The 23194-nt window shown below is 43.0% G+C and overlaps 1 protein-coding gene and 1 long non-coding RNA gene across 2 annotated transcripts; one reads left to right on the top strand and one right to left on the bottom strand.

The window, feature by feature from the left end:
- Positions 1-6402: 6402 nt before the first annotated feature.
- POU2AF3 (POU class 2 homeobox associating factor 3) lies at positions 6403-23194 on the bottom strand. Its single transcript, XM_066371644.1, has 5 exons — positions 16067-23194; positions 14065-14159; positions 10012-10066; positions 8419-8645; positions 6403-7075 (listed from the first exon to the last, which is right to left on the bottom strand). Exons 1-5 carry the CDS (start codon positions 16071-16073, stop codon positions 6701-6703), a joined length of 759 nt encoding a protein of 252 aa, XP_066227741.1. The 5' UTR covers positions 16074-23194; the 3' UTR covers positions 6403-6700.
- Positions 8403-12768, top strand: LOC136396735 (uncharacterized). Its single transcript, XR_010749833.1, has 4 exons — positions 8403-8526; positions 10018-10167; positions 10954-11240; positions 11763-12768. It is a non-coding gene; the product is annotated as an uncharacterized lncRNA (long non-coding RNA).

Here is a 23194-nt window from a genome sequence, read left to right as displayed (position 1 = left end):
TTCACGCACAGTAAATGACACTGGACTAAGAAAGTCCACTGCCTTCCCCGCTGAGCATGGTAATGTCCTGGGACAAGTCACTCTGCCTCTCTGAACACAATTTTTTGGCCTGTGAAATGCAGGTTGGTTGGATAACACCTCTAATTCTTACCTCTTAGATGAGAACATTAGGATTTCCTGGGGATTAAAACAATACTAATTATTTTTTTCATAGAAATTCACACACACCAATAATACATAAATGTGTGCATGTAAAAAAATGGTGAAAACTGAATAAAATCTGTAGTCTGGTTAATAACATTGTACCAATGTCAACTTCTGATTTTGATTTTGTACTATGGTGATTTAAAATGTCAGGCACTATTGAGGGAAGTTGGCTGAAGGATACCTATCTATGTATTAATTTTGAAACTTTCTATAATTTCAAAATAAAGTGTTAACAAAGATTCTAATGCCCAAATTCCACCCCAGAGATTGTCAATAAGTGATCTGAAGTTTGGATGTCAATAAAACCTCCTGGGATGATTGTAAAGTGCAGCCAGGGTTGAGAACCAGTGAACTTGATGATCCCTGGGTCCCTTTCCAGCTCTAATATATTATCAGTCAAATTAATCTCAACCTCTCTTGAAACTATTTAAGTGTCCAACTTGTAGAGGTAATATTTTTTAAAAGTTTATTACTCTCTGTATAAAAACTTTCTTTTATTTGTCCTAAAGTGACCCCTTATTTAGTGACCCGAGCTCTGAACACTTTCATCATCAAGCATTGTGATCTTCTACCTATATCTCGGAGCTGCAGCTTCTCAATCGACGTCCTTCCCGTGAGTCTTGTCTCCGCAGTGACCGCTGCTCACTGGTTGCAGACCACTTCCTGTCGGCTCTGGACCACAAGTTCCTGCAACAAATGCTACCAGCTCTGCACAGGTCTCAGCACTGAGGGTTGAACAGGACACATATTCCTTTAAAGTCCCCTCACTTTATTCTCTGTACTTATGCCCAGAGCTCTAAGGGGAACAAGACTTCCTAAACAGTTGCAGTTAACCAACAGGAATTATAGTGTGGGAGGGGAGAAATTCAAACATAGTCTGAATGGGGTTGTGATCATAGTTCGAAAGAAAACTACCTCTACATTAAACCTCTCACAGGGAGCCCATGTGAGGATGTACCACAATTCTTAGTCTAGATCCTCTGTCCCCTCATGAGCCCTCCTTTCAAAGAATACCTACTTCTTTGCACAACTGCGATCCTTACCCTACCCACCTTTAGGGAAAGTGTCACCTACCCCAAATTGGTCTTTCCCTAGGATTCACCCCTTCCTCCCATCAAGACAGTCCTAGGACTTGACTAACATAACCAGAGCTCTTCTTAAAATCTGGCTTATCCAAACAAGAATTGCACAACAGGAAAGGAGGTGGTGACTTCGGGGCTTTGACACCGCTGGTCCAATCCTGACATGTTAAATGGTAGACGTCTCCTTTTCCCTTCTGATTATCCTGGTGGCAAAGGATGGATCTCTCTCTCTCTCTCTCTCTCTCTCTCTCTCACCCACATTCTTCCATATTTGCTGAGGACCAACCGCATGTTTTCTATCTACACCAAGGAAAAGAAACTTTTTTGTAAGTGGACACATAGTCCTGCCCTCAATGAGTTTTGACACTGTTATTATGCAGAGCTGGGTCCTCTCAGATTTTTCCACCTTCAAGCCCCTACACATTGCCCAGAGGCCTATTAGAGCACATGCAATGGAACCAATTACCCTGCCTCTGGGAGCACACAGCCAGCTAGCCCCAAATGGCCCCATTCTGGCCCCAGTAACAACTAGGCCCCCAGACCAAATCTGTTCTGTAGGCAGGACATCTTCATCCCTTCCCCTGTAAGAGGAATGGAGGCAGTGTGGAGGGTTATTTACTTTACCAGGCAGTCCTGCTAGGGCTCGCACTGCAGGTTACATAGGGTTTGAGGATTTAGAGATGATGGTAAGGCAGCTTTCTCTCTTGAGATAGCAGTGCCTTTCTCTACACGGTCCCCCCAGGGCATTTTCCTTGCATTTCTTATGCTCTTTTGCCTCTGTAGCTGGTTCCCTGAGCCCATGTCTTCTATGCCTCTCTTCTTCTATCTCTGTGACTCTGTAAATAAACGTTCTCTTATAGTTTGAGTCTTGACTCTGAATTCTTTCTTAGCCAGAACTCAAGAACTGAGGTTACTGAATGAAGGTCCAATCACTCGTAACATTCTGGTGCCATTTCACTGCCAACAGATGCAGGAATTTTTACCTGCTTAAGTTGTTACCAGCATGCAAGTCATGTAACTGTTTGAGAAATAGTTACTGGAGCTGAGGTAGACATTTCTTTTTCTTTTCTTTTTTTTTGGTATAGAAAGCAAATAAAGAATGTTTCTATTTCTCCATGTTTAAAAGCTTCATACTGTTGGAATCTTAAGAAAACAAAATAAAAAACTCCTATTCTGAGCACCTTCAAAATACAAGAAATTGATAATATCCTCTATTTTTATGTCACCCTTCTGTATTTTTTGCATATCACATGTTCCCCTATTCAACCCAAACTAATATTAATCTCCTCTCTCTTTGTGTTGCTCAAATATTGATTGATCAATTAAATTTTATGGGGGTGACACTGGTAAACATAGTTTTACAGGTTTCAGGTGCCTAGTTCTACAACACATCTCTGTCCAACTTACTGTGTGTTCCCTCGCTAAGTCAAGTCTTTATCCATCACCACTTACCCCCCCACTATCTCCCCGCCCCGCCCCTGCAGTCACCGCACTGTCCTCTGTGTCCATGAGATTTTTCTTGTCCTTTTTGCCCTATCCCCATATTTTCTTTAACACATTCAGCCTTATATTAAAGGTCTTTAGAATTCAAATCTTGTTTTCGCTGCACTGTCCAACACTAAATCTTTTCATAATTCTTATAATCATTAGGTCTTTTACCAGATATTATATATCAGATAGAGTTTATCAGATATTTCACCCAGAATATTAAAACACACACACACACACACACACACACACACACACACACACACACACACACGTGGTAAATCATGTTTATTTTAAGTTACAGTTCCATAATTTCATTAGCTTTGATTCTAACTCATTGTAGCCTTCATCTTTCTTGACTGGATCTGATTTTCAAGAACAGTTTTTTATCACAAGGCACCACCCCACCTCCACCCGCCCCTCAGCCGCCCCTGCCAGGCTCCATTGTCTCAGCTCTGCTTATCTAGCTCTCTTTCCTGGTCCACCTGCAGGCACAGGCCAGCTGCCAGCATGTCGCTGGGCCAGTGCTTGAGGGAATGTTTCCACATGTTTACTACCTTCAACCTTGTGTCATCTTATCTCTCTCAGGCTTTCAGGGTTGACCCTTAATTTAAATTTACTAAGAATTTGAAAATAAGTCTGTTTCCATCATAACTGAAATTCCCTAATATTTAAATTTTAAAAATTATACCTGAAACCTATATAATTTCATTAACCAATGTCACCTCAATAAGTTCAATAAAAAAGAAAAATGAAATAAATATTATATCTCCTTTTAACCTTTGACTGATCACATTTTGAAGGCACATAATCAATCTGGCTCATGGTAAGCACTTAATTTTTTGTTTTATTAACCTCTAATGGTTCTGAATAATAAAACCATTTGAACTTTCATAATAATCTTATTAAATGCCTCTGTGGTATGAGGAACTAGCTACAGATATACATGTGACTTTTAAGGCAAAAGATCAAATTCTTCTAAGTGTAAGGCATGGAAAATTCAGTGAGGCTATCAGACAACCTGAGTTGGAGAATTCTTCCTCTGATATAGGTTGTGTGACCTTGGGCAAGTTATTTTATCTCTCCAAACTTTCGTTTCATCATCAAGAAAAGTGAGGGCAATAGTATGTGTCTTGTGTGGTTGTTTGAGCATTGACTGAGATAAGGCCCATAGCACTGGCCTAGGGAAAGAGCTTAGTCCATCACTGTAACCTATTATTATTGTGCTTCTAGGTCCTACTAATGAACAATTCAGACATTGAATATGTCAGTGTTTTTCAGGTGTAGAAGAGGACCATTTGTATCAGAAGCAAATTGGGTACATTAAAAATGAAGATGCCCAGGCCCTACCGCAGACTGAATGAGTCACGCTTCCTCACACTGAAGCACAGGCATCTGCATTTCATACAGCTTCCCAGGTGGATATTGATGACAGGCATTCTTGATGGCCACAGCACTGCTGGCAGATGTCCTACCTGCTGCTGCAGGGTTCTGAGCTGTTCTGTATAAACTCTGGTGGTGAAGAGACTGGGTAGGAAGCACCTATTCATTTCCTGTGTGCCAGGTAACCTGTTAGTCCAAGTTAGAGAATGATTTTAAAGATTAATTTAAGATGGAGTTATTCATTGTGATGCATATTAGCTATAGTATATTAGCCCTGTCTCACATTCCTTTATGAGTCTTTTCTCACACTAGATTTAGGCAAAAAGCCAGAGACATATGAGGAAAGAACAAGACACAGGGAGGTAGAAGTGCTCTTTGTTAGAACTGCCAGGTAACTGACCCAGAAGGCAGAGGATACAAGTGAGGAATAAAAAAAGGAAATGGGTGACCTCCAGGAAAGAGATGTTTTGGTGCCAATCACTGTACATCTTTTGGTCCTCTGCTTTTTTGTCCCTTGGGATATGGTAGAAGGTATGCAGGGGCTTTGGTCTGTGTGAACAGATATTTGTTGACAATAGTCCAGTTTCATTTGAAACTATTAAAGATTTAGTTTTGTTGGCACCTCAGAAAGACAGTACTTGTTCTGTTTCACTGGCACATTTCTCTCATGAGACAGGTTGCAACTTGTCCTGTTTGCCCAAGCCGTCATGGAGTCTTGGGGCAGGCAGAAATCAGGCAGGGGCATTTTGAAAGCATATTTGCTTCCTAATAGAAACAGGCCCACTGAGGTGGCAGCTGGTCAGCTGCTTTCCCTTGGTTCCCAAAGTGGGGACTCTTGTGCTTGGCATCTTTGTATCTGTGGACAGTCTGCCTTTTCTGGGGAGCTTTGACCAATTATGATGGGAACATACCTCTGTGTGTATGGGCAAGTTGGGGGTTAATGGGGGATGATTCCACAGGTCCCTTAACAGTCTTTCACAAATGGAAAGTCAACTTTTCTCCATCACTGGAGAGTGTATAAGAAGCACGTATCTGAGGTCTTTCAGACTCAAGTTTGGGTGCTTATTGGCTGGGTGGCCTTGGGCAGGTGACTAGACTTCTCTGAGCCTCAGACCCCTCATTTTGTTACCAATGTTGTTTGTGAAAATTAAATGAACTGAAGTGTAAGAAAACCCTTAAACAATTCTGGCACTCAGGAAGGGCTTAGACTTGAGAATGGCAGCTGTGGCCAGTGCCAATGGTACCAGTGCTGCTGTCATTGTGTTAAACCTGAACACATGAAGAATGCCTCTCAGAATTCAGTTCAGGAAATTAGTCCTGAGCATCAGTGCCCTCAGCGAACAGGATTTAACAATATGATCTAGAATAGGTAGCTTAAGTAATAATCTTTACCTTGCCAGACAGTTGAGACTGTTCAAATAAATTAGTCAGAGGAAGTAAATTTTGAAATTCAGTTATAAACAACATGGCCAATCCTATATATCAATCTGTAAATACAAATGATGCATATTTAAAGAGCTGAAGCACAAATTCAGAAATAGAAGGTAACAACGAATTCTAAACTTTGTGATGCATCAATAGCAAGGCAACCCTCAGGAGAAAGATCAAATATTTGCCCAGAAAGTTTACAAAATAATGCTTTACAAATAAAAAAAACATGTCTACAAATTAACATTGCTACACATAGATAAGATGTGATTTTTGGTCATATTAATATATATTTTACTGGTTAATGTTGGATACAAGAAACTAATGACTCATAGATGTCTTTCTCTGATGTTGCTCCAAGATGTACATACACCATTATTTGAAGATGAGGCCGACTTTCACTTCTCTGACATCACAGCTGTTGTCTACTTTCCATCCCCAAGGGAGCCAAGGCACCTCACCACATGCAACTAATTTTAAATTCATGAACAAGTGAGATTAAACTACTTAAGCATAATTTATGATTTCCAGAAGTAATTGATATTATTCAAAGCAATTGGAAAGTATTATTCAAAAATTATTTGATTAATTGATTTTAGAGAGAAAACAAAGAGGAGAGAGAAGAGGGTGAGGAAGGAGAGAGAGAGAGAGAGATCAATTTGTTGTTCCATTTATTCATGCATTCATTGGTTGATTCTTGTATGTGCCCTGACCTGGAATCAAACCCACAATGTTGGTGTATCTGGATGACACTCTAACCAACTGAGCTACCTGGCCAGGGCCAAAAATTAAAAATAAAAGTATAAGTCAACACTTAATAATACAAAATTATTTATTAGTATAAAAAGATGAGAATTTAGTTCATTACACAGAAAAGTAAAACAATTGAATGTTTCCTACAAAACTTTTAACTGTTAGCATACAAAATAGGAGTGGCAAATGCCTGGGTCTGAGAACTTCATCTTAATGCCTAAGTTAGTGTCAGAAAATCGAACGTGTGACATGTAAACTGTGCCTGCGGTATTTTGTTAACAAGTTGCCTATTTCAAGCTGTCACTGGGTGTGGCAGAAAAAATAGATATATGTATGCCATGTTCCAAATTAATGAAGTTCTATGAACTATAGCAGATGTCACAGTTTGTTTCCCTCGTGTAGAAGTCACTGGTCGCTGCTGCGGAGGAATCAAAGTTCACATAGTCTGTGCCCCGACAGGAAAAATACTCGGATGCTCGGATGGTGGCCAAGTGTTCTGCCTCGCAGGACACGCAGTAGCAGCCTGAGGTAGGGGCTGGGCAGAAGCAGTTGTACTGGGCATGCGAGGGCAGGTGAGGGTAGGAGTAGTCTTCTGAGGGGTAGCCACAGTTTCTGGTGTCCAGAGAAGGGACAGAATTGTAATTCTCAGGAGCATAGGAAGGTAGATGAGCCGGTGAGTAACTGTAGTCTAAGGAGCCAGAGAGAGTGGAGGAATCTGAAGGTGATCCCGGGGTCTAGAAAAATAAAAACCAAGGAACAAAGAGCTTGATAATTTAGAATTCAAAGCACTGAATAGAGTGGATTTAATAACTCAGAGTAAGAATATTAGAGGTGAAGAAACAAAACACCCAACCCAACCCAAGTCTGAAGAAAGTAATTTTATTTGCTGATTGCGTGATTTCGTGACGCCACATTCTGTATTTACCTATTTCTTTCCCAACAATAAATTGCCTTGCATCACTGGTTTCTTTTGTTATAACCATAGTTTAGAGGATGCTTTGTCCTTAAACCACAAAATCCCATTGTGCTTTAAATCACCTGCTCATCAAATCCTGCTGCATGCCACAGTCTAAGCTGTAGGCACAATATAAGCTGCAGGTGGCCCCTTGGACGTTTACCCAGACTCTTGGCTGTGGAGAACAAGGTGAACTCATGTAGAATGGGGACCCTCAAAGACCCAGTGTCTGGGAGATGTGAAACTACTCTTACAGTTACTAAAGTTTTGTCCCCGGAGGAAGAAGGTACCTTCCACTTTCTCTTAAACAGGTCTACAGTTACTATTGTAAAAACCTCACTTGGAAGCTGATGGAAACTGGACGACTGGGGGGGCCCTGTACGCATATTGGGGTTAATTTCCTATCCCTTTAAAATTTAGTCCAATCTTGATCCAGACTTTTGACAAACCAAAATCAAAGAGGATTTACATGGATAAAACTTACTTTTTAAGGTTTAAAAAAAAAATCTACGAGTATCTAAAAGACATCTTCAACAACTGGTATTCTACTGATGCAAACCTTACTGCATTTTAAATAATACATTTTCAAACATTTGAGGTCCATCAAAAACAGACCATGCAAATTCTTCCAAGTATTAGGGCTTTATTTTCACTAATCATCTCAGACACAAATGAGTTCTTGTGCCTAAACCGGACCAAAACAATTAGTTAGAACAGCCAAATCCATGTCAAAATAAAACAAAAGCCATTTATCAAAATGACAGTTTGGTACTGTGTAGATACAGCCTGATTCCATTTTCAAGAACCCCCAAATCAAAGGGCCATTGTTTAAATCAGTGATTTCCAATGAGTAGACATCTTCACTTTATAGTTTAAACACATTACATGTATATTGCCAGAAACCTTTCTATCGCAGCACACCAACCTGGCACAGCAGCTTGGAAAACGTGTGGCTATTTCTACCTCCATTGAGTTGTAAATGGTCTCTGTTTGCTTCCTGGATGATTTCCTTGTTGACAGTGTTTGTGTGCTTTCTTATGAAATGATGCAAACATTCTTACAAAGCATTATTACCCTAGAGTAAGCAGTAAGCAGGTTTTGTTAAGAACTGAGATAAATTACCAGGCTCTGGTTAAAGCAGAAAGAGGCATCCTGGAAGCTGTCCGGGAAATAGTGTGGAGTACTTTGCATGGAATGGAGCAAAGGGTCTGGGTGTGTCTCGGTCTGAAGGTAGGAATCCAGTATCTGGTCAAGGCAGTTGGGGTTTTCTTCACAAGAAACACAACTGGAAAAGTCTCGGGATTCAAAATAACTGGGTGTAGAAGAAATTGATTCAGGCTCAAAATAGACTAGAAAAGAAGGGAAAAAATTTTTTTTTTGTTGTTTAAAAATTGCAGTTATGGTTCTGAATGGAGTTCTATTCTATATTCTGAATATTTACTATGTCTAAGAGTAAAGAGGGTTTGAGAAGTTCGAGAAAAGTAAACAGTCAGGAAATCTGGATTTTTTAAGCTAATTCAAGTTCCAGTGAAAGGAATCTGGTTAATAATGTAAAAATTGGCTGTGACTGTGGCTAGGGCTAAAATAAAAATGATGGTGATCTGATCTGTATCTGTCAATCAAATCAGGCTTCAAGCTTCAACTTTCTTGGACCATCAAAGGCATCCACGGTCAGTCCCTACCTGCAGTTCAAATAAGCCTCAGAGCTTACAGAGTTGTTTGAGGCTTTAGGAAAACTTCTGATGCCAAGGGAAATAATTCTCTTGACTCAGGGTTATTATTTTTCTAAATTTTTCACATTTACTTGGTAACTTAAATTTTGAGGAGTGATATAAATGGAAATGCAAATTATAAAAACAGAAACCAAGAACATAAAGGACAAATTAGTACTGCTTCTTCTAAATTACAAAAAGCAAAAATGTTCTCTTGTGAACAGGGCAACATAATAATGGATTTCAATAGGTTGTTAAATGCCAAACAAGACTAATTCTGAAACCATGATTCCTTTTCTAGTTTAGTATTAGTAGACCCCATTTGTGGTTATTATCCTCAAACCCTCATAGGAGATAGGTTCAGAGTGTGTCTACCAGAGGGATTTCTTGAAGTCTTAAGGTTCCTTTGAAGTTAAGTGGAAGTGGCAAATTCAGGGGTGAGCTACCATAAGCAGGTTTACTTACACATGAACTCTTTAAACTTTTAGCTGTTGAGTGGCATAGGCAGGAATGTTTATGTAATAGAGTTATTTGTATTGGGCTGAGAAAAATTACAGTTGTTTGAACTGCTTTCTGGGAAGAGAGAAAAAGAAGGGGAGGGAAGTTCCTGTCGGCTAGACACTGACTGAACAAGAGCAAAGGCATGACTCTAGGATCTCAGGATCCATTTAATGGTATGCTAAATAAGACAAGTTTCTAAAAACAACTCTGACCTTTTATTCTAGTTTAGTTATTTGGCAGTGAGAAACTGGAATAAATGAGAAGAACAAGCTCGGGACAGAGGAGACAGCAATGAGTAGACAGTTCAGAGAGAAGAAAACATTTGCACTAGTTTGCTTGCGGGGCTTCCATCTGGAGTCACTGTGCCTTTTTCACCTTCTGATTGGTTGGATTGCAATTAAATGGTGGTGCCTATCTTAACCCCTAAATCAAGCATTGAAAGACTTTCGAGATGCACTTTTGAAAGAGTTTTTGAGGGAGTTGTAATGCTGGCTGTACTGACCTGCAGAAGGTGGTGTGACTGGATCAGAAAGGTGAACACTGTTCCCTCCGGACAGCTGCAAAGCAAGAATACGACCATAAAGCAAAGTGAAATGAAGAGTCTGTGCAGGGGAAGCTAAGGCATTTGGCTGTGAACTAGGTTGCCTTCTGCTCTAAGGTAAGCCAGACTCTTTCTTCTAAAACACTTAAAACTTAAATAGTACTGGTGTTATATTTTATTTAGATTCAGTTTTTCTGTTTGCTTGGGGATTATTTTTTCTAATATCAGACTCGCCCACTTAAGTTTAAAGGCTATTAATTATAATAAAAATTTAAATGACTTTTATGTTACAGAAATGTAACAGTTCAAGAAAAGTCAGTAAAGAGACTTTTCTATTAAACTATTCAATTTAAAATTAATGAGGACTTACATTTATTTAATCCCAATTTTTTCTTTTTAAATTAGTCAATCATTTTCTTCTAAATAATCATATACTATCTGGCTGCTTAGCCTTAGGAATTTGTTTTCCCCAAAGGACATAATTCCTAACTTTGTTAATCCTGGATAGATCAAAAGATTCACATGTTCCTACTAGCTATGAAATTCTAAAAAGAAAAAAAAATTCTTAAAGTTGTAGTCATCAAATTAGAGCCTAACTCTATTCTAGTTAGTAGTCAGGAGATATTTCAACTCCTTATATGTTTTTAAAATAATTTTTATAAAAGTTGCTTTTCAGTACTATAAATACATGACGCTTATGAGATTGTTCCTTTTAACTATTTAAAATAAGGCAGCCTCTATCTTCTAGTTGAATTGCTAATTGTACTAATCGAAGAATTTAGGATTTATCATTTTATTTTTTTTAGGTCTTAGGTGGTGTCTTTAAAGTTTAAAGGGACCAGCACTGCTCTGTGACTCTGTGCTGGGAAGCTGAGCTCACCACACCTCTCTCTTGGGTTGCAGGGTATACCTTTTCCCATTCAGGGGACCACTGGGAGATCACATAGTCAGCCACTGCTGAAACAGGAAGTGGTGTTAATTTTGAAAATGATCCATGCTGTAATGTCATGAACCGGGAAGCTGGAATCAATCCTTCACCAGTTCTTCATGCAAATATTTGGCTGCAGCTTGAGCTAAAGGACTTGGAAGGAGTGGGTTTAAATACTCTGCTTCACTGCAGAGTTCTCATTAACCCCATTCCTCCCCCTGGAATGGTCTGTTTGTCGGCCTCCCCACCTTATCTCCCTGGGGTATGTTTACAATATCCTATTTGATATTATCTTTCTAGTCATGAGTTCACTTTCTACTTTGCTCCAAGAATACAAAGAAAGGCGCCTCTCTCTTAAGAGTTCAAACAGCACAAAAACCCACAATCTACAATTAGAAAGAAAACATATCAAGGCTGTTAAAATATTAATGGTTAAGAAAAGGGTAACATATCTTTTGATAAGTACCAATTCAAGTTTCCCTTTATCCTAAAGGTAAAAGATGTATGTATGGTGTGTGTGTGTGTGTGTGGGGGGGGGGGTTGTTTGCAAATTGATTTGACCTGGCCAAAATCAGTTTTTAGATCAAATGTACAAGTCCTGCACACACACATTTCTCCTGGCACTGTTTGAAACCCTCGTATTTGCTTCAGTCTAGAACTTCTATTCACAATTGCCTTTTTAAAATTCCAAAGGGTGGATACTACTCTGACTTTATAACAAATTAAGGTGAATTTCTTCCTGCTTTGTATATTTTATAAAATTAACTCTCTCCTTGGCTTCAAGCTTCCTAGAAGTGTCCTTCAACTACTGAACAAGTTAAAGATCATCCCTGTTAAACCAGAAGCGTCTACACCAAGAAGCAGGCACAGATTATTCCCTGGTGTCTGCCATCCTTGCCTACTAAGCATACCTTCACAGCTTTCCTGGAATCCCAGATCCTTCTGAAGGTTCCCATGGAGGGACCGTACATCTGACTCTCGTAATTAAGTCATCTGCGATCTGTGTGTCTGTGTGCTATTTCTCCTGCCTGTGAGGACATGGGCACATATCCTATACAAGGAGCCTCTGCAAGGCACTGGCTCAGAAGAACTGCTTTATTATTTCTCAGGGAGGAATAGGAATTGAGAAAACTTTAGATAAGTCAAACCTCTCCAGGGAACAGATACTAATCAGATGCACAAGTGAAATGTTTAACCCTTGCTTTGCATCCTGCAGCTGTCTCACAGGGGAAGAGTGGCCAAACCAACCTGTAAGAGGCCAACCCAATAGAATCGTCATGCCCAGTGGGACTTCTTCAGGCATACCTGAAGCAGAATTCTACCATGTACCAAAGCTTTCTAACGAAAGATTACATCTTGTTATGAACATCTTGATGATATTTTTCTTCTTTTTCTTTTATTCTCTCTCTCTCTCTCTTTTTTTTCTCCAGAAGCATTTCCCAGTTTCTTGTTTCTGGTTTATTAATTTTATAATTAGCTCTGAATTGAAGGGCTTGATGTTTCTCCTAATCAGCAAAGGTGGATCTGCAGAAAGATGAATTTAGGAGTCCAATAGGTGGGAAGTCCTTTTTTTTTTCTGTATTTAGAATAAGAAGACTTTGGTTCTACTTTTAGCTCTACCATCAGGAACTGTAAGACTTAGAACTTTAGCTGTAATAGAAGCATATAGATCCCTGATCTATTTACCTCCCCCTTGTTAATATAAGAACTAAATGAAATGAGTGTACAAAAAAATGCTTTAAAAGAACCACTATAAAACCCTGTACGAGTGGAATAAAGTTTTATTGCGTTAGCTGAAATTCTGCAGATGGAGGTACTAATTTCGCCAGCGAATTTCAAATTTGTGCCGTACATACCATATCGTAGCAAGCTCACACCCAAACCTCTAAGCTCTGAGCAAAGGGTATGGATGAACATTATCAAAAAGCTGGCTTTCAAGCGATTGTAGTCGCTCTTCACAAATAATAATGATAGCTAACATTGAGCACTCACTATGTGGAAGCACTCTTCTAAGTGCATTATATGCAATAACTCATTTAACCCTCACAAAATTTATTATCTCCAGTTTAAAGATGAGAAAACTGAGGCAAGAGAGGCTTAGAGGAGACATATGATAGAGGCGCTGAGACCTGAACCCACTCCACTGGCTCTAGAACCTTTGTTTACCACCCCTACATCATTTGCCTCTTCCCACAACGGTTCATTTTATGAAGTTGTGCACTGCACACAAACAGCACCAGCCACAAAACTCATATGGGGCAGGCACCAGTAAGTCGGTGAGAGTACCAATGCTGATACTGGTAATATGGGCCCCAGCTATCTGATCCTACATGCACACCTAACCCAACCCACAAGCAATTGTACAGTCAAGGGCTTTCAGTGATGAAGCTCTCTCTCTTAGAGGATAACCCGACCTACTTTATGTGGTTCTGCTGCTGCCCCGAGAGCTCTTGACAGCACTATCTTCTTGGAATGTCTTTAAGTGGCAGATCAATGTCATGATAATCTGGAACTACACAAAGCTACATTACATCTTAAGGAAGTGGTTCTATATTCCAAGCTGTCTCCTCTGCAGAGACATAGGCCTTTTCTGTTGGGAACTTTCAGTGACTGGTGACTTACAGATAAATGACCTCAGAGGCTGGGTTCCAGAAGAATGAAGAGAAAGGGGTCTGTTCCATAGAGATTCTCTCCTTGAAAGGCTTCCTAAAGCAAAGTAAGTTTCTGGAAGTGCTCTGCTCTGCATATGTGAGGGCACATACCCTGCCTTCCTAACAGAATAACAACCTACTTACCTGCAGATTGCTGCTCTCCCTACACAGGAACAACAAGCCCTTCTTACTCAACTAGGATCAGTGAGGGATGAGCTTCCCCAAATCCGGAGCCCCACAACATGCCACAGCTCTTCTTGGTGGCTTCCTGTGCTGAACTGGGATGAAACTGGGCATCAGATTTACAAGAACAGCTGAGGAAGGCCAGGTCTGGGGATGGTGACTGGGGCCCAAGCTGGCTTCTACACCTTCCTAGACGGCAGGGTTGAATGAGGCCTAACACAAGTTGGGAGCAAGAGAAGGGTTTATGCTTACAGTTCCCCCTGAGGCTGTCTGGTGGGCCCTTCGCTGCTGCAGCAGCTCCTTCACTGTGATCTTCACCCGGACACCTTGATACACCTTTGGTTTTTCTGGGGAAAGACAACCAAGTCAGCAGTCAAGTGTGAGGTTTTGGCATCAGGCTGGGGTGTGGAGGTTCTCTTTAGAGATCATGGTCCCTGAGGCCAGGTTTCTAGGTTTGGAGAACACAAAGGGAACACTAAAAGACACGTGGAAAAGAAACTCAAAGTTCTCAAATTTGATGGGGTAAAGGAAGGCCAAGCAGGCTGCAGGGCCTCACGGGGAATCAGAACATGTGGATGTCTGTGGGGCCACCTATCTCAGGTGGGTCCTATCCCTACCAACAGCACACAGGTGTTTCTACACAGGGATGAGGAGACCAGTCCAGGGGAGCTCACATCATGGCTAAGTTGAGGTTACCTGGGCCCAGCCTGCTGACCTGGGAGAGGGAATTATGGACCAGGGGAGGGGCCCGGCACTGATGCAGGCACGCTCTCTGATCTGTAGTGGCTGACCTAGCCCACCCACTGTGATGCTCCCACTGGTGTACAATCTCTGAAACCCTTCCTTCTCCACCCGCCAGGTGTGGCTTCTGGGGAGGCTCCGACCTCTACATGCCCTTGGTCTGAAAGCCAGTGGGGCAGGCTGTGAGGTTGGGCTAGCCTGTCCGTGGGCCGATGAGGGACCTCCCAGACTGACCCCGGTAAAGAGCCCAGGCAATGGGAATGCCGTCCCTCCCTTCCGTCTGTTTCTCCTGCATTCCCTCCCTCGCCCCCTTCTTCCGCCTGCCCCGCTCTCCATCTTTCCCCCTCCCTCCTTGGGCCCGGCTCCTGCGCTCCCCTTCCCCCGTCTCTCCCCACCCCCTTCCTTCCTGGCGCAGGGATTTCTCGCGGCACACGGAGCCTCTGGGCCGAGTCCGCGCAGCGCGAGTTCCGGGAGAGCCGTGCGGGGATGCGGAGGACAGCGCGCTCGGCGGGGAGGCGGCCCTCCGGAAGGGGCCGTCCCCGGGGACGGCGGGACCCGGCCGGACAGCCCCGGCCGGCGGGGCCAGCCGAGCGTGCCGGAGGCCGGCGGGGAGGGGGCGCCAGCGCGCCTGGAGCGGGACGGCGGCGGCCCGGGGCCCGCCGGGCGCAGTGAGTAGGTCGGGCCGGGCCGTGAGGTCACGATGGGCCGGGCCGGGCGAGCTCTCCCGGGCGGGAGTGCCCGCAGGAGCCCCGAGCCAGCCGGGCTCTGACCTCGACCTGGGAGCGAGCGCCCGGGGAACCGCGCTGGGAGGGGCCGGGCCCCGCGCCTTCCGGCGGCCGCGCGACCGGCCCGGTGCCTGGCGACAGTGCCAGGCCGCCAGCGCCTCGCCTGGCCATCGCGGAGACCGCAGAGGGACCCCAGGGAGCCCCCGGGCTTGGTCTCGGGATCGAGGGGCTCCCCAGGAGTGGAGCTGGCGCTGTTTGTCGCCCGGACAGACCCAGGAGATCCCGTGCCCGCCCCGCGGGGCCTGGGACTGCGTCCCCGCGTGGTCCCGTCTCTCTCCGCAATTTCCTCGCGGTGTTCCGCGCCCCGCGGGCTGCGGTCGCAGCTGGGGGTCCACACAAGGGCCGCCGCAGTTCAGCTCGGTGCGCCCCGCGCTCCCTGCTCGCGTCCCCGGCCAAAGGCGAACCAATAGCTCCTCCCGCCGCCGCTATTGGGCGCGCAGAATCCTTACCGCGAAGTCGCCGGGTCACTACTGTGGCGAAGTGCGAGGGCAGGTGGGTGGCTGGGGTACACTAACGTCCGCAGCAGCCAACACGGCAGATGGGTCTCTGCTCTCGGGAGCAGGTGCCGAGTGGGAACGACCACGGTGTGGCCGGTGCCCTAGCCTGTCCCCGGCACACCCTTGCATGCTCTTGACTTTGTGCCTTTCTGTTCAATGCAGGAAAAGCTGTGGAAATTCAAAAAACCCCTGGCCTGCGTGACCCTACCCCAGGAGACACAGCTGAGTTACCCGACATGATGGTCAGCAGAAGCTGGGTCCGTGGCTGGATGCTGCAGCTGCAGGGACTCAGCGCTGAGGAGGGCTCCTGTGCAAGGAGAGAAGCAGAGATGCAACATTTTTAAAGTTTCACAAAGCATCCAGCTGCATCCAGGTTCCTGGAGCAGGAGACAAACAGAAATAATGTTTTATACCTTCGGGTATAGGTTTGAGTTTTTTCCCCCTCATGCCAAGTATTTAAAACCTCTAGAAACCCATGATTTGACAATCAATGATTGCGCGGTACTTTCAATTTGAATATTCAAAGGCTTAACAAAATGGACTATCTTCTGCAGAAATCCTGCACACAGTCAACCCACAGAGAGTCCAGAGAAACAGGGAGTGAGACCCCTTTGGGTCCTGACCCTTGCTTTTATTCTATTTTGAGCATTTTGCCCACCTCCCCACAGATAGAGCAGGAGTGCTCAAAGATGTTCTGTATTTCTGCCTAAGAGGCAGCTCCAGAAGCCCTGAGTGACTTAGCCTGCCCTTCATGATCACCTGAGCCGGGCTGGCAGGCCAGACTGATCCGCACATCCCCAATATCTATTTTAAGGGAAAAAAAACTTATGTCCCAGGGAGTGAACATGGCAGCCAGTAGTTATAGCATAGCAAGGGGTCACTCTGGGCCCAGCTTGCAGGCCAGAGGCCTAGCAGAGGCCTTAGCTCTGTACCTCACCCCCTTCTGGCCCCACTTGGCCACATGCAGGCTTCCCTCCCCTTTTGTGGGCTCTCTGTCTGGGCCCCAGACACTGAGGTTTCAGCACAGAATGCCTGCCCATTGAGACCCTGTGCTCCTCCCCAGGGTGCTAGGGCTGCCCACGGGGCCTTGCAGTCTAGAGCGTTTCTGAGGCTGGTGGCTTCTTCACTGTGATCTTTCCTCTTCTCCCCTTTTAGAGCATCCTGCTGGCTTGCTGCAGGAGCTTGTGTTGAGAAATGATATAAGCTTGGCTCCTGCTCATGTTAGCTGCAAGGGCATGGATGTACTCACACTTTGGGGTGAGAGGTGGGAGGGAGGTGGTCCAGACCTGCACCTTTCACACATGACATAGGACTGTGTTGGGTCATCCTCTCAAGCACTTGCTCTGCCTCTCCGTGTGAATTGGAAGCTCAAGAAGACGGGAGTGGTTCAGAGAGGAGAGAGTGCCAAACCCTTTCCTAGTCCCTGAGGGAAGGGGAAAGCCCTGGGAGGCAGAGGCAGGGTGGGATTCCCTTTGCAAATAAGCCAGACATTCCCACCAGGCCAGACCCAGGTGATAGTTATAGGCCTCTGCTTGTGTTCCCTGAGTTCTCTGGAATGTAAAAGTGGAGTTGAGCCTAACAGGGCACCAGAAAAAGATCTGAATGCCCTCCAGTGTGTCTGATGCAGGATGGAGCAGAAGGTGATGCTGGAACGGGGCTCTCAGAGTGACCAGACACCAGAGTCTGTGAGGGGTAGGAGTTGCTTGGCGGCTGAAGCCTTGTCTCCGGGGGCAGGGATCAGGGCTGGGAACACCTGAGGTGACAGCTGACAATGGAGGGCAGAACAGGGTGTGCTTGTCTCCAGCCCAGCTGGAATCTGTAACAGTTTCTGGAGACTCTGTCTCTACAGGTCCCTTAGCTTGTGTCTTGCATTTTCCTGCTGGAAGTCAGGCTGAAGACCAGACAGAGGAGGGGAAGAAGACGAGTTTGTAGGGTCCCCATTTCCTCTCTCCCTGCTTGCCTGGCTGCTCCTGCAGGAACAGCAAACAGGGCAACGTGCAATTTGGAGGTGGTCTCTAGCTTTTTTTTTTGTCATTTCCTTTTTGTTTTTCATTGATTTTTTTTTCTTTTGTATCAGAGACAGAGTCAGAGATAGGGACAGATAGGGACAGACAGACAGAAAGGGAGAGAGATGAGAAACATCAGTTCTTCACTGAGGTTCCTTAGTTGTTCATTGATCGATTTCTCATATGTGCCTTGACGGGGGGGCTACAGCTGACCGAATGACCCCTTTCTCTAGCTGGTAAGTCCTGCTCAAACCCGATGAGCCCGCGCTCAAGCTGGCGACCTCGGGGTCTCGAACTTGGGTCCTCCTCATCCCAGTCCAACACTCTATCCACTGCGCCACCGCCTGGTCAGGCATAATTTTTTGGTTTGCTTTTAGAAAACCTTCCCCTTGGTCATTTGGCCTATTTGTTTATTGTTTTCCAAGTTTCTTTTTGTCTCTCTGCTTGTCACTCCATTTCTTGCCTGCATTGCATTTTTGCTTGTTTGTTTGTTTTTCTCCCTGGCTCTCTCTGTGTGTCTGTTTCTCCATGTTCTGAGATGCTGTCTCACTTTTCCAGTCCCAGTCTCTTTCCTACCCTTTCCTTCATGTGGAGGTAGACAGGGATAGCGGGAGGCCATAGTGTTCTGGGGGCCACATCACTGAAGTTGATGCTGCGGAGAAGGCAGGCAGCGCTGTGTGAGAGATGAACTCCTTGCAAGTCACAGTCTGTAGGGACAGGGAAGAACTCTTTGTCCTTCCAGCAGAAAACCTCTGCCTGAACCATGGCAGCAGTTCTGAGGGCTTGTGTGTTGGCACCTGCTGCTGGGATGGATGTTCAGTGCTGTTGCTGGCCAGCAACTTTAGACAACTTGGTTTCCTCAGGCCAGAGCCCTGTTTAGAGAAAGAAGTTCCCGTTTTTTTAGCCCAACATTAAGGGTTTTTAGTTTCTGCTGTTTTTGTAATTGTAAGACTCTAGCCCAGATATTCAAGAGCCAAACATCATGGTTGTGGGCATAAGGGAGAATCCTAAATATGTCCCATGAATCCTCTTACAGGTCTGCACGTGCTCTGAGGCCTGGAGTAACCAGATCTGCCCTCAGACCTTGTAGAGTTGGGTGTTCCTCACAGGAGACTTTTAAAAATTGTCATTTATTGAGTGTTTATTGGATGCCAGACACTATATGGTATAGTCCCCATTTCACAAATGAGGGACAAGGCATAGAGGGGTAAGCAGTGTGCCCAAGATTATCGAGCACAGAAATGGCAGTATTGGGAATCAAAATTTGATACTGCTGAAGCCCTTTCTTGTAACTATCAGTGTTGTCGTGCTGATCTTTTATAGCACAGGCCTTCAAACTATTTCAGCTTTAGCCCACAATAAGAAATCCATTTTGCATGTTCACATACTATATCTATAACAATATTTACATATTTATGAAATAAACTTTCATGAAACAGTGTACACCTATATATAAGGCACTCTGAAATTTTCTATTCCATCTTTTCCATTTTATTCTATTTATGAAAAATCTATGTTAGTTGGTAGTTACTAAGAAAATTTAATGGCCCACTAATGTGCTGTGACTCACATTGGAAAAACACTGCTTATAGCACTCATAAACACGCGTGTGTTGTGCACCTGGAAGTGTTTTGGTGTGCTGTTTTACTGTCAGGGTGTGTGAGGAGACAAAGGCAGTGCAGCATACTGACTTGAGAGTATTCTGTAAACACAGGACACCAGAACCCTAAGAAAAGGCTGGCTAGAAGGGAGGGGGAGCTGTTAATTATGCTAATTACAGTTTGAGCTTCTGAGACTGATAACTCTTCCCTCTTGCTGAGGGCATTGTTACCTCTAGGGTGTCCTGATAATCATTTAAGTTTTTTCTTTTTTTAAGTGAGAAGAGGGGAGATAGTCATGCACCCCAAATGGGATCCACTTGTCAGCCCTCCATCCTCCCCCCCTCCCCGCCCTGGGTCTGGGGCTAATGATCAAATCAACTGAGCTAATTTTAGTGCCTGAGGCTGATATGCTGGGACCAACCAAGCTAACCTCAGTGCCTGAGGCTGATGCTTACTTAAACCAATCAATCCACTGACTGAGAGAATGGAACAAAGAGAAAAGGAGAAGAAGAGGAAGAGGAACAGATGGTTGTTTCTCTTGTGTGCCCTGACTGGGGATCAAACCTGGGATGTCCACATGCCCGGTCAATGCTCTACCCACTGAGAAAACCAGCCAGGGCTTATTTAGGGGTCTTAATACAAAGCTGACAAATATTGTGGGGCTTCAAAAGTCTTTAACAGGCTCACTTGCTTAAAACATAGCATTGGGTCCTGATGTTTGCATGTTGGAAGCAATCTTTGAGGTGCTGAGAGACTAAGTCTTTTACCAATATCCATACCAATGTCCTTGCTAGTGGGTGTCCAGCCTCAGGCTTCCTCCATTGCTTGCTGGGCTGCTGGCCCACAGTAGATGTATGTTGAAGAAACGGGAGCTCATTACTTGTCAGGTAGCCTGTTTCACTATTAGATTGCTTTAAATATAATAATCGTTGATTAGCCAAAAGTCATTAGGTATTAACTGAGCACCAACTATGTACCCGGCATGGTATCAAGTACCAGGAATGCAAAGTAGGTCCTGCTTTCTGTCATCAACTGCTCTGTGATCAAGTAAAACGGAATAACTGTTTCCTACTTCCACACTATTGCTTCTCCTCTAGAGGTTTTTTTGATCCTTCCTTCCTTCCTTCCTTCCTTCCTTCCTTCCTTCCTTCCTTCCTTCCTTCCTTCCTTCCTTCCTTCCTTCCTTCTTCCTCCCTTCCTCCCTTCCTCCCTTCCTCCCTTCCTCCCTTCCTCCCTTCCTCCCTTCCTTCCTTTATTGAACAAGCATATACAATTTTCTACTCTGACCAGGCCCAGTGCTGTCTTTTAGCACGCCCAGCCCCCTTCCAAGGCTTTCTCTTTTGAGGCACTCCATCTGTAGTTTTTTTCATTCTCCATTTATTATATGATATTTTTCAGTTCACTGGGCCACTGAGCTCAGAAACCCTTTAGTTTGTCACTGACCTTCTTAAAGTCACTCAACATACAGAATAATGGGGATAGAATCCATTTCTTTTTAAAATTTCAAATAAACTTTTTACTGTTTTTTTTTGGGGGGGGCAATTTTTTGTTTGCAAATGACACTGCAGAGTATTATATTTTTCCCACAAAGTAGGAGATTTTATTGAACTGAGACACGAATGTGAAAAGACTTAGAGTCTAAGGAAAAGGGGGAGTTTATTCCCTCAAATTTGAGTAAAACTCTAAACTCTATTAATGTGAAGTTCTTTTTTCATTTTGACTTTGGAACACTATTGCCAAGTCTTGTGGGAAGTATCAAGTTCCAAATACATGGAGGAAATAAATAGTTACTGAGCCCAGAGTAAATGTTTGGTCCATATGAAAATGACCAGGAAAGCTATTAGGCAGAGATTATTTTATGATTTGTGGTAAGCCATTCTCTTTCCATAAAACATTTGAAGTTTCAACTTTTCCTTCAGAGGCTTCAATGGGAGATGAGCATTTGTTAATTTATCACTGAAACAAGGAAATACCATCAGACGGTGCTTTGAAAGTTCACCTTTTACTTAAAACATTTTTATTATGCAATACATGTCATACAAAAACATGTCTAAATATTACCACAACAAAAGCCTATGAATGTTTTACCAAAGTTAAGAAATACCACAGTTGAGTGATCTTTCACTTATGACCAAATGAATTTATTAAGCATTAAACTTGTGAAGTATTCCACTTAAAATATCTAGTTAGGGAGAAGGTTAATAGGGACACCTATCAATTTTCCTAATGCAAAAGAGCTAGTTCTTAGGCATTATTTTTTTTCACATTTTTTTCCTTTTGAAACTTGTAAAAATTTTCCAGCCTTCTCCTCTTGTCTTGTGATGTACTGACAATGATATTGCTTATTGCAACCCACACATCTCATTTTCAGAGGCTATGATTAGAGGACACTTCTATATCAAATAGCAAGGTATCATCATTTACAGATAATTATAGAAGATTTTCTCACTATTTAGTCTGATCTTTGGGGATTCTAGTTCCCAATCCTTCATATTTGTTTTAATAACACTGCAGATAATACCAAACATTTAATAACTTTTAGTTATAAGGATTCTTAACATTGTAGTACATAAGGATACAGAATGAATATAAGCATTTTTCTGTTGTAATTCAAATCTCCAGTACTTTTTCTTCTTACACATATTTGAAAATACTGTTTAAAACATATTACCATTAAAGCCCAATATCCACTACTGTCAGCATTTGCAGAGAGTATGACTAATGTTAAATACTAAACATGGTGAAGATGAGTAGTCTCAGAGAGTTGTCAGCTACTAAGTTAGGGTCTAAATAGTTGCTCATCTTTGTAGTATAATTTTAGTTCAATTTAATGAAGCTTTTTCTGAGCATCTACAACATGCTGGCACTGGGTCATATGCTGGAGACGCATTGCTGAGCCATTCAGGAGTCTCTCCTTGATGAGTCTAGTTAGAGAATCACTCGTTAGCTAGAGTGTAGGATTTTGCACGTAAGCTCTCTACAGAGCCAACAGTTACTGAATACAGCATATAAGAGGAACAGCGTCAACTTGAATAGAGAGGATACTTGATATGGAATCCAATAATAGAACCTAAAGAAATAATATTTTGGTGTGTGATTGGTAGAGTCACTGTAATAAAGGACTGAAACCTAGGGCATCAATTGTTATATTCTTTTTAAAACAATTTTTATTAAAGTATAGTTGGCACACAATAGTATACTAGTGTCAGGTGTACAATATAGTGATTCAACATTTATATTACTTATGATGTGGTTACCATAATAAGTCTAGTAACCAGCTGTCACTGTGCAAAGTTATTACAATAGTATTGATTATTTCCCTGAGGCTGTACATTATTTCCCTGTGGCTTATTTATTTTATAACTGGAAGTTTGTACTTTATATTTTTCTTCACCTTTTTCTCCCATTCCCTCCCCTCCCTTCACCCTGGGAATCATCAGTTTATTCTCTGTATCAATGAATCTGTTTCTGTTTTATAATAGTTCATTAAATATAACTAATGCTTCACTTATTAATATATTATTTAGATTTATATATTGAATAATGGGTCTCAAAGCTACTAGTAATACTTTTATATGTGTTATATATGTGTATATATATGTAAATATATATATATATATTTACTATTAGGGTTATAACTTTTCCCTTTGTGGAATTTCTTTTTATGTATTCTAGTACTGAAGTATTAGAAGCACTGAAGTACTAGAGTACTTCTTCTCCTACCACAGTAGTACCATCATATTGTTGCTAAT

The sequence above is a fragment of the Saccopteryx leptura genome, chromosome 1, assembly GCF_036850995.1.
Source record: "Saccopteryx leptura isolate mSacLep1 chromosome 1, mSacLep1_pri_phased_curated, whole genome shotgun sequence".
NCBI lineage: Eukaryota > Metazoa > Chordata > Mammalia > Chiroptera > Emballonuridae > Saccopteryx > Saccopteryx leptura.
This window is presented reverse-complemented; position numbering and strand designations above follow the sequence as displayed.